The sequence below is a fragment of the Salvelinus sp. IW2-2015 genome, linkage group LG26, assembly GCF_002910315.2.
Source record: "Salvelinus sp. IW2-2015 linkage group LG26, ASM291031v2, whole genome shotgun sequence".
NCBI classification, from domain to species: domain Eukaryota; kingdom Metazoa; phylum Chordata; class Actinopteri; order Salmoniformes; family Salmonidae; genus Salvelinus; species Salvelinus sp. IW2-2015.
The window spans coordinates 40702069-40714225 of record NC_036866.1 but is presented as its reverse complement, the minus strand read 5'-3'; the positions used below and the strand labels follow the sequence as shown (position 1 = coordinate 40714225).

Here is a 12157-nt window from a genome sequence, read left to right as displayed (position 1 = left end):
ATCAACATTTGAAGGAGATGTATATTTTGTGCCACTCACTTAGTCTGACTTTAATTCCAGTTTGTCTACAAATAATTATTGARATGTTTGATTCACGTCTCCCTCTCAACCAAAAATCTAAGATAAAGAATAGGACTAAATCAGATCATATGCACTTTAAATAAAGTTGGATTTGATTTAGTCCTATTCTTTAACTTAGATTTTTGGTTGAAATGGAGAATTCAACATATTCATTATTAACTTGAAGATTACATTTGACATCAACTAAAGCTTGAAAACCTAAGCCTATATGTATTGTCTAAGGCCTATATGTATTGTCTAAGGCCTATATGTATTGTCTAAGGCCTATATGTATTGTCTAAGGCCTATATGTATTGTCTAAGGCCTGATATGTATTGTCTAAGGCCTATATGTATTGTCTAAGGCCTATATGTATTGTCTAAGGCCTATATGTATTGTCTAAGGCCTATATGTATTGTCTAGTTTTAGTTGAACCCTSGGTTGTATTMAAACAATAGCTGTTGAGGACTTCGCAAATGCTATATAGYCCTAAATAMRATCATTGATAATATACACTAAGTGTACAAAAAATTAAGAACACCTGCTCTTTTCATGACATAGACTGACCAGGTGAATCCAGCTGAAGCTATGATCCCTTGTTGATGTCACTTGTTAAATCCACTTCAATCAGTTTAGATAAAGGGGAGGAGACAGGTTAAAGGAGGATTTTTAAGACTGGAGACAATTGAGAAATGGATTGTGTATGTGTGCCATTCAGAGGGTGAACGGGCAAGACAAAGATTTAAGTGCCTTTGAACGGGGTAATGTTCCGCTCYCAGCCTCCCCGGGACTGCTGCGCAGAAGAAATATCAACCCACACAGAGAAGCACGAGATTGAATTTGAGAGTTTTCCCCCTTAGTTAACACTATCAATGTTTCCCTTTACTGTGGGAATTGTGATCGAATCAARGCAATATRAGCCAGTTTCAATGCAACACAACGAAACAAAATGAACTATGCKAGAGATTTTYTTGTAGYCAYAAGGCATCGGAGTAGYATTCTGTTGCYTTGACAAGCAGGACTCAGCCAGTACTCTACACATACCGGTGTGTATAACCAATCAGAGCTGCAGTAGGCCTGTATGCAAATAGACCATTGCCATATATGGATCTGTGCCATTCACTTTGAACTAGACTGTGTTTACAGCATGAGTGGTCATGAGTTGATGCGCTTGTTTTGAGATAAAAGCGAGAGCTGCACGTAGCAACGTGTGCAAATATGTTCATATCCTTTGCTAGTTAGTCAGTTATTAGCCCAGTTATAGATCATTTGTAGTCAGTAAGGGGGGAGTGATTGCTTCCTACAAGGGCACACACCATGTACATTTCTAGACACCTTTGAAAAGCGAGTCAGGTAAAGAGCTTTTTTTGTCTAAAAGGAGCAGTGTTGTATTTTGAGACGGTCTTGAATAAGCTAAGTAGCCAATAGGCAGAGGGTAGCATAATTTGTCTGATTCTCTTTAATAATGGTATGGGAATAAAGTGTAAAGTGGTTTCTTGCAAAGTGGTTGTAAAGTGGTTTCTTGCAACAAACAACAATTCTCTGGAGAGAATTGCTTGTGGAAGATTAACGAGTTCATGTTTCCATGGAATATCTGTTGCTGCTAAGGAGTACTGTCTGCATTGATACAGTGGGGCAAAAAAGTATTTAGTCAGTCACCAATTGTGCAAGTTCTCCCACTTAAAAAGATGAGAGAGGCCTGTAATTTTCATCATAGGTACACTTCAACCATGACAGACAAAATTAGATTTTTTTTCTCCAGAAAATCACATTGTAGGATTTAAAAAAAAGGGACCATGACGACTGATCCGTGTAAAGGAAAGAATGAATGGGGCCATGTATCGTGAGATTTTGAGTGAAAACCTCCTTCCATCAGCAAGGGCATTGAAGATGAAATGTGGCTGGGTCTTTCAGCATGACAATGATCCCAAACACACCGCCTGGGCAACGAAGGAGTGGCTTCGTAAGAAGCATTTCAAGGTCCTGGAGTGGCCTAGCCAGTCTCCAGATCTCAACCCCATAGAAAATCTTTGGAGGGAGTTGAAAGTCCGTGTTGCCCAGCAACAGCCCCAAAACATCACTGCTCTAGAGGAGATCTGCATGGAGGAATGGGCCAAAATACCAGCAACAGTGTGTGAAAACCTTGTGAAGACTTACAGAAAACGTTTGACCTCTGTCATTGCCAACAAAGGGTATATAACAAAGTATTGAGATAAACTTTTGTTATTGACCAAATACTTATTTTCCACCATAATTTGCAAATAAATTCATTAAAAATCCTACAATGTGATTTTCTGGATTTTTTTCCCTAATTTTGTCTGTCATAGTTGAAGTGTACCTATGATGAAAATTACAGGCCTCTCTCATCTTTTTAAGTGGGAGAACTTGCACAATTGGTGGCTGACTAAATACTTTTTTTGCCCCACTGTAGCTGTGCTTGCTGTGGATCTTGTGAGGACACCTGCACGGAACTGCCATACTTCGCTGAGGGAATATCTACGAGTAGTGAGGTGGGGTGCTTCGGGACTTTATGTGTGTCGTCATTTCTTTTGAGCTCCAACYCGCGCCAACAGGTTTAAGCAAGCTTGCAAGTAATTTGTGCATGGGTTGTGAGAAACCATTGGGGTTGATTCCTTTAATTTCTTTTGATGTGGTACATTGAAAATGTGATAATATAGACCTTGAACCTTATGTCTGTTCTATCTGAAGTTAATACTCTAGTTGTCATCACATTAGTGAGTTTACAATAGGGATTCTTCTTGGAGATGTCCTTCTCACCTAACATCCCATGCTGTTGAGATATTCTAAGTAAGGTATTATCGCGGGTGTCAAATTCGAGCCTGGTGAGAGTGTTACACTAGCAAGCAAGGGATAAGAACGTTGCCAGCCAATGGAACATTTCGAACAAATGACTGGCTCGCGTCCATAGATACCGAACAAAATGACTGAACTGGGTGGGTGTCCTTTCTGGCAACCGAACCGATAGATCGAACGACCAGCCGGCTTGGGTAGCAACCCTAGATTTGTGTCGGGACTATATCTTGTGGAAGGATTAAATAGTATGAATAATGTCATAATAATAAATATTTGAATGAAAATATGTAACTCATTATTTTCTATATGTTGGTAACTCGTAGTACAACAGTAATAATGCCATCGAAGGCGGTGTTTGGAGGATATATTGGCACGATTTGCCGGCCCTCGACTTCGTCTCTGGCCTAACAGCACCAGTGCCAATATATCCTCCAAACAACGGCTTCTCGGTTATTATCACTTAAATAGCCACGGTAGCCTACTTGACCACTGTCTGAAACTGTAACTCAAAGTGGGTTCAGCCTCAGTGTTCACAGTAAACACGCGCTGGAAGTTGCACAGAATTTTCACAACGTTAAAGTTTGTGCTCGGCAGACCAGAAATTTGCTCAGTACCAAAAGAAATAGAGGGAACATTGGTAGTAGGTACCAGGCGCACCAGTTTGTGTCAAGAACTGCAACCCTGCTGGGTTGTTCATAATCAACAGTTTCCCGTGTGTATCAATAATGTTCCACCACCCAAGGACATCCAGCCAACTTGACACAACTGTGGGAAGCATTGGAGCCAACATGGGTCAGCATCCCTGTGGAACGCTTTTGTCATCTTGCAGAGTCCATGCCCCGACGAATTGAGGCTGTTTTGAGGCCAAAATGGGGGGAATCTCAATATTAGGAAGGTGTTCTTAATGTTTTGTACACTAAGTGTTTGACTTACATTTGGTTACATTTAACTTGCTCTGTTAAACCTTTTCTTTGGAATGACTTCAATAACAACAGTGAATCTATTTAGTTATTAAGAGATCTCTCAATAGTAATTCTCACGACGGCACATTGGTAGTAGTCATTGACAAATATCAATGCTGGGCTACGTTAAAACCCTGGATGGGAGACCAAATGGATAGCGTAGATAGATCAACTCTTCAGTAGGAGGTGCTGCCCAGCCTATTGTTTTTTTCTGATAGTGGATATAACATCGAAGATCTGACGTTGATTCAACGGTACAAATTCAACATATTTTATACAAGGTTTGTCTATGTTGAAAAGTGGTTAGCATTATGACATATTTCTGTTGCTGAAATTTCACCCTCAAAACAACAGTGAATGACTTTTTGCAAATCCAATGTATTTTCCACATAGATTCTACGTCACAATACGTTGACAAATTACMATAAAACAACGTCGATTCAACCAGTTTGTGCCCAGYGGGAAGCTCTCTGTAACCATTGTCTGTAGGCCTTCAGCACTCACCAATGAACCGCTCACATTAATAAAACATATCACCCAAAAGGAGCAACACTGTTTAAGGACAATTTGCATGCATGAATAGGAACACGTGCCCTGACATTAAGCGATGCACTACATTCAAGGATAAATTACATTTAGCTGCCATTTCAGGAACTCCTGTAAAGGTTTTGTCACATATTCACTACATCTAAAAAATAATCCATTAATAACAAACACACCTGTAAAAATGTATAAGAAAAGTACCCGTTTTAAACTCCAACACACAATTGTGTAGCTCCACAACACCACAAATGAAGATGATCTATGCTACTCTCACACAAACAAGACAATGATAGTTAGCAAAAGCCAACCCACATGGCTGTGGTCCTGCAGAATTCCCTGTCTGTCTGTCCATACCTGAGAGAGCCAGCAGCAGTAGCAGCCCACGGTGATATCCCCTGGCTGCAGTAGGAGCTACTAGGAGCTCGCTGAGGGAAGCAGCTGAAGTTGGATTGACTACACTTCCCCCGTCCTACTCAGTCCTCCGCTACAGCACACTGACTGACTTACTGACTGATCTCTCCCCCTGCAGCGAGACAGGCAGCCACACACACACACACTGGGGGGGGGGGAGCGGCCTCACACACACAAACACACACGCACCCTCAGAACTGCCACAGAGGGGAGTAATCTGATCTGGGAGCAGAGTTAACCTGGGAAGTACTTCAAACACCACTTCAGCTTCTGAGTCACCATCCAGACAGCCAAGTCAGAYCTGATAAAACAGAACAGAACCCGTGAGGTCCTTCAAACATAGGTAGGTAAGCCTCAGATCTCAAAACAGATCTCAGAACAGCTTTACCMCTGAGATGTTCAAACAATAATAAGCTTTTAACATGATCTCAGAACAGCTAACCTAAGAAGCGCTTTAAACCCACATTTGTCCAAACCAAATGCTTTTATTTTGCCAGGTGGATGGTGCGTATGCTTGGGGAGTATTTGTAAAGACAACAAGCCCAGYAGGACACGTTGGTGGGTTTTCCTAAGCCAACCTAAATTGTACATTCCAATGAGGCTCATTTTCTTTCCCTGCTTTCCCTAAAAAGGATTGTTCAGGGTCACGTCCCCGGGTCAGGGATCAAGTTTAAAAATGGCTGACTCACTAACTCAGAGGAAAACATCAACATTAAGCAAGAAAGGCAAACCAGCCCCCTGGTCATGCCAATATCTCTCCACTTTCCAGTGATATTCAAGTGACATGCATTTCATAAAGATCTTTAGAATGACTGAAAGTAAGGTGGTCGCCCAGGACTGTTAACAAACTCTAACAAGCTGACTGACCCATATTTTAAATTCGCTTCATAAGCAGAAACCAACAACACACATATAGCAGAACCACACTTGATGTCAAACCAGAAMGCTGTTAAAAGCAAACAGGCATAAAATATAAAACGTAGTAWRWRWTWTATYRGRMTTTTTTTTTTACACACACTTASAAAAAAGTTGTCATCTAGAAWGTAAKACGGTTCTTTGTCTGTGCCCATAGGAGAACCCTTTGAAGAACCCTTTTTGGTCCCCGGTAGAACCCTTTTGGTTCCAAGTAGAKKAGTTTTAGGTTCCAGTAGAACTCTTTCCACAGCGGGTTCTACATGAAACCCAAAATGGTTCTACCTGGAACCAAAAAGGGTTATACCTGGAACCAAAAAGGGTTCTCCTATGGGGACAGCCAAATAACCCTTTAATAACCCTTTTTTCTAACAGTGCATCATAAAACGGGACAGCTATACATTTAGCTTCAGATTCAGTGTATAGAGGGAGTTTGATTGGCACATTCCAGGCTAGCAGGCTAGCAGCCCAAACCTCTGAAGCCAGTCGTGTGTAATGGCATGGCTGCCTCAAAGCCGGGGGACTGCCAGGAATTCAGCAGAACAACAAATCTCTCGACGGACTCAGTCTCTCTCTCTCTCTCTCTCCCTCTCTTTCTCTCGCTCTCTCTTTCTGACACGCGAGTGTCTGTCTCTCAAATGAGTGGAGTAATCAAGCAGCAGAGAAATGACACAATTTCAACTGTATTCTGTAGTTCCAGCTGTCCTGAAAAAAAATATTCCACTTCTGAATAAATTCGGTTCTGAATGAAAAAGAAATGAAGAAAAAAGACATTGTTGACAAGCTGACCTAAATATAATTAGAATTGTTTCTTTTCTGAGCATGTGCAGTACCTTAAGTAGTCCAGTTTCTTCGCAAGCTATTGGCAGCTAGCTGCTACCAGCAAAACATTTGACCCAGAGTGATCATGTGTTATGTGCTCCTCTGGCCTGGTCCGGTTGTGATTTCACATCTCTGATGTGAACCCAAGCCAAGTTCCCTCTCATTGTTCCAGTGTTACTCTGCTGAGACGGTGGGAGCTGGAGACGGACTGTGGAATAGCAGGTCACAGGGCGGAGTAGTGCTCTACACACACACACACACCACAAGCAAAGTTACTCAAGCACACATACATGCACACTGCATTTCAGAACAAACACGTGTGGGCGAGCACACACAGATACAAACACAAACACACACACACACACACACACACACACAACACATAAACACACACCACACACACACACACACACACACACACACACACACACACACACACACACACACACACACACACACAATCAAAGCTCAAAATGCAGCTCAAATCCACAACACGATATGCCACAATAACAAACGCTGATAGAGTCACATTAGCATTGAGTGTTCTTTTGTTATCGCTCTCTGAGTGTTGCACATTCTATTGCTTCTGCAGAGAAAAACGCAGGGAAATGACAGAGCACTTCATTCACTTCCACATTAAATCCACGTCCATCATCCATCCCTCCAGGTGACAGAGTACGATTTACCCCTTCCCTTCCTTGCTTCCTTTTCTCCCCGGCTCATTTGCATGCCAATCGGCTGCAGGGTGTTATTCCTCTCAAGCATAATTAAGACTGTTGTCTGAAGCACTCAATTACCACAATTTAGGGTGTGAAACGCCTCTATTTCAGACACTCTGACTGAAGGGCCAAACACAATGTAGTTTCACATCAGCGTGGCGAGTTTGAAGAGGCCTCTCTTCCTATCCACATGACGTTTTGTGGTCAAGAGCTGAGATGTAACAAAAAAAAGCTATTTCATTCATTTTTTTGTTGCCGTATAGGCTTGGCTTTCCAACTGATTCTCAACAACAGTCCAATCATTTGAAAATATATCGGCATCCATCCCTTCAGCCGTCAGCGAAAAAGCATTTTGATCGCCGACGTTCAAAGCATCGCTTGTGTTGATCTTGCTCTGCGAAGTGGTGGCTTTCTTAACCAGATGAACAGATGATACGTTGTCCCGTCGCTCTTCCTCTCGGCCAGACGTTGTGTTTGCAGAAAGGACCCCATTGCTGTATTAGCTAAGCCCCCTCATAGCCAAGACTCACCAGACCAGACACAGCTCCTGGGGACTGGCATGTAACACAGCCAGCAACACATCGCTAAATCACTTTCACACCACTCTGGACTCCTCTATCTCTCTGGTTTAACTCCTAGACAATAAAACAATATGGTGTTTGTGTTCATGTAGTGTTTGCCTAGATTTCAGCCAATATCATACAGTGTCCTAAGCTAAATCACATAGGCTGCCTTGAACTGTGTCAACAAGTGGCATCTGCTCAGAAGCTACTGACGTGAACTCCATATGAGGTCGTCAACCTTTCGTAGCAGTTCWCCGTGTTCCAGCGGTATAGTGTCTTCCCTAGAGAACCAAGGAAGGTTCTTCACTTCTTCCCAGCGCGCAAATCACATGGACATAAAGAATGCTCATTCTCTCCAATGAGCATTCTCTCCATAAGTTCTGATACTTTCTGCGTGTACCGTTAGAGCCCAACGACACTGCTCACTTATCTGTTGTGTAGTGGGCTGTTCCTCTGGTTTTCACAGCTGGGCTTCTAGCTTGTGATTGGGTTAGAGAGCCAGTGGGCCACTCGGAGATCATAATGAATGGCTCACCGTTCATCACATTACACGAGATAGGAAGTCTTCAATAGCAAACAGACCGACTGACATCACGTCCGATCACACCGACCCTGAGAACGTTCTCATTCCTCCACATCACATTTAAAACAAAACACATGCCAATTCACATTAATAAACTGACAAAAAAACACTTACTCCGCAGCTTACATTCTCCACTTTGTTATATTGTTCTCTGTATCCAGTTTGTCCCTTTGCGTTGCAGACAGCCTCTCATTSCCACTGCATGCATAACAGAGCAGAGCCGGAGCCCAGCCTGCACACCAAGGAGCTGCACTCAACAGGTAAACAGCCCAGCAGACAGACAGCACGGTCACGAAGACAGCCCTCTGCCAGCCACCCAGACAGCACAGGGCTATCACTGATCACTATCAGCCCTCAGCCCAGACAGACAAAACCGGAGGATTCTAAGCTGTCAGCATTGTGCTCCCCGACAGACTGGAGTGGAGCCCCTCCCTGCTAGTTCTCTCCCTGGCTGAGGTGTGTGTGTGTGTGTGTGTGTACAGTCGAGAGTCCTGGGGCTAGAGCAATGAGACACGGAAGATCCTCCCCTCTCTCTTTTTTTCTCTCCACCAGATTCAAGCCCCCAACAGCGCTCTGCACTCACACATACATTACTGGACCCCACTCCTCTATGTGTGTTGTGTGTGTGTGGCATGTGTCAGGCGTGTGTGGTGTGTGTGTGGTTGTGTGGTGTGCATGGTGTCATTGCGTGTGTGTGTCTGTGTGTGTGTGTATGCCTCTCTGATCATCATCTGAATACTAATGCATTTTATCCCAGGACCCCCCTTTGCGGTGTACTGTAGGTGTAGCTTTGAGGGGATGTATTCTCACTTGAAATGCGTGGGCGGGCGAGCTAAATGCAGCGCAAAGCTCAAACAGACAGGTGGAAAGAGCTTTTAGCGAATACAGTACTCGGAACTACTGTATGAACTATAAAAATGCCAGGTATAGACATCAAATCAAACATCCGATACATCACAGTCCTCCTCCAGAAATACCGCTTTCCAAAAGCCCCTTTAGCTGAGATACAGAGTGGATCACCGATCAGAGTCCGGGAGACACAGCGGCTTTTTAGAACCGCCATCAGCATCTCAAAGACAACAGGCCGAGCAACCGCAACGTCTGGGGACAAGAACGCATGTAATCAGGCAGGGTGCCAGGTTACACTGTTCTGTCTACCCAGACTGCCTCGAGGCAGCGGACTGCTTTTTCAGAGCCTGTCCACGCAACCCCCACCCCCCCCCCCACCCACCCACACTGGCTCTGAGCCTCCTGAATACACATGCATACATTTACACATGCATGGTTGGACACAGCTTACACCGTCCTGTCAGCCACAACACAAGTCTGAATTTTACCGCACACTTCCTCTCCGTCACCTAATTTGAACCGTTGGTCAAAAAGACGCAAAAGTAGGTTTTCATTAAGGCATTATGCTCTCTTGTTCGTTTTGTCTCAATCTTCACCTGACCATGCCAGGCAATTTTTACAATTCTAAAGATGTATATTAAAAAGCAGATGAAACAGAGGTAAACAAAAAGTTTAAATTTTTTTTTAAATTATTTTATGACAAAACAACTGGTTTGCCATGTTGCCAGAGTCTGCTGGTCCTCTATGTCTCCAGTTGGAAGCAGAAGCCCAGTGTGTCTGTGTCGAGTCGTGGCCTGTGCACTTTCCACTGGAGGAGCCCAGGGTAACAGGGGATGAACCAGAGAGGAAGGGGGACTGAGTTTCCATGCCTGGAGTAAAGAGGGCTGTGTCCAGACAGGTTGGACACAGTGGGGTGGGTGGGACTATCTAACATTCTGCAGGATGGATATACGAGTAATAAATCTGCACCCTCAGGCGTCTAGGCTACATGTACAGTTACTTCACAGGTACACCAAAGACGGCATAGGTACGGCAATATAATAGTCCTTTTATTGCGAACGTGCATTACAGAAGTCCGTGCAATTATCAATGCTATCGATACTGTTTTTGTTGTTATGGTTGCTAGTCCTGCCAGTACGTGAGCTCAGCTGCTCTCCTGTAGGTGGTCCATTGTTACAACCACTAGAACCCCTCTAATGTATCCCATTAGCTCTAACTCTGTGGGAGGTGGGCTGGCACCGGGTCTGTGCTTTATGCTAATGTTGTTAATACGTGGAACCACCTTAATTAATTAACCCCGACGGAATTCTCGATCTCTCAACAAAGGCCAAAACCAAAAACGCTACTGTTAACAAGTGTTGACAGTGTGTCCATACCATCTGTGATGTCTATTTAAGATAGTAGTGTGCTTTCTGGTGTAAACCTTTGTTCACAACTGTAGACACCTTCATCAATAAATCAGGACACCCCTGTCGGTTTGGGCAGAAAGCACACAGGGCAGTTTGTGCGGAGGAACACAGCTGGATTGTCTTTGTGAACCTCTCTAACCTCCATTCATTAGGTTGTAAGCACCGCAAGGGAATCAGGAAAGAGATGAGCCTGCAATGTTGTCTAGATCTGTAACACAGACACATGGGAGAGGAATCAAGAAAGAGTACAGCGTTGTATAGAGTCATTAGAGAACTCCCTTCTCATATTGCTCAAATGAACAGTTTCTTTTGTTTGTTTTTTAAAGATAATGAAAAACCTCACGGCACAACGCCTCTCCCCTATCTGACCTTGATATTTTGTGTGTATGCACTGTTGCGTAGGCTACGTGTGCCATTTTCAAATGTATGTAGTTCTGTCCTTGAGCTCTTCTTGTCTAATGATGTTCTGTGTTATGTCATTCTGTATTATGTTTCATGTTTTGTGTGGACCCCAGGAAGAGTGGCTGCTGCTTTCACAACAGCTAATGGGGATCCTAATAAAATACCAAAATACCAATTAACTCCAAAAAGGAGTTGGTTGGCTGAAGACAATGGGGGGGGGGGGGGGGGGGGGGGGGGGGGGGGGGGGACTGTGAGTGTCTACTGTCTACTCCAAACCCATCCATTACCCATCCATAGCCTGTAGCACTGAGGAAAATGCAGTCTGTTTCCACTCAGACTCAGTCAGCCTCCCAACAATGGCAGCTCTGTTGCTTCTAGACTGATCCTATTGGATGACTCAACATTCTACTGGATTCTTTGGCAGAAGCAGGGACCTAATCCACAAACCAATCCAAAACGGGCCAAACTTACAGTAAACCTCTGTCTGGTACATGGTTCCTCGATAGGAACGTGTGACTGTACAGAAGCCTCACCTGACCCAGACACTGCAGGTGGGGTGACGGGACAGGGGAATGGGTGGTGCTGACCTACCTGTCAGTGGCGTCCCCTTGGCCCTTGAATGTGTTGCGATGGAGCGTCTCTCGGACGGCGGCCATGCCATCTGGCAGGCGGTTGAGGCAGTGTGTGAACCGGCTCAGTCCGCCGTCCGTCATGTAGCTGCAGACAGACAACACAACAGGCCTGTCAGTCACAGTCTCTGTACCTGTCTCAATATCGGTGTCTGTCCTGGTCTCTGTCCTTGTCTCTGTCACAGTCCCTGTCTCAGTCCCTGTCAGTCTTGGTCTCTGTCCATGTCTCTGTATTTGTCCCTGTCCTTGTCTCTGCCACAGTCCCTGTCTCTGTCCTTGTCTCAGTGTATATCTATGTCCCTGTTTCAATCTCTGTCCCTGTATATGTCTCGGTCCCTGTTTTTGTCCCTGTTTCAGTCTTTGTCCTTGTCTCAGTGCCACTCTGTCCCTGTCTCGGTCCCGGGTCTCTGTCTCGGTCCCTGTCTCGGTCCCTGTCTCTGTCTCTGTCCCTGTCTCTGTCTCTGTCCCTGTCCATGTCC

At 44.3% G+C, this 12157-nt stretch overlaps 1 protein-coding gene across 4 annotated transcripts in view; it reads right to left on the bottom strand.

Moving 5' to 3' along the window:
• The window catches only part of LOC111952924 (neuron navigator 2), a 118338-nt gene that overhangs the window by 67938 nt on the left and 38243 nt on the right, over window positions 1-12157 (bottom strand). For all 4 annotated transcript variants that reach the window (XM_023971941.2, XM_023971944.2, XM_023971943.2 and 1 more), the window contains exon 11: window positions 11641-11766. In XM_023971941.2, coding sequence (XP_023827709.1) covers window positions 11641-11766 — 126 coding nt within the window. The remainder of the gene's footprint in view (window positions 1-11640; window positions 11767-12157) is intronic.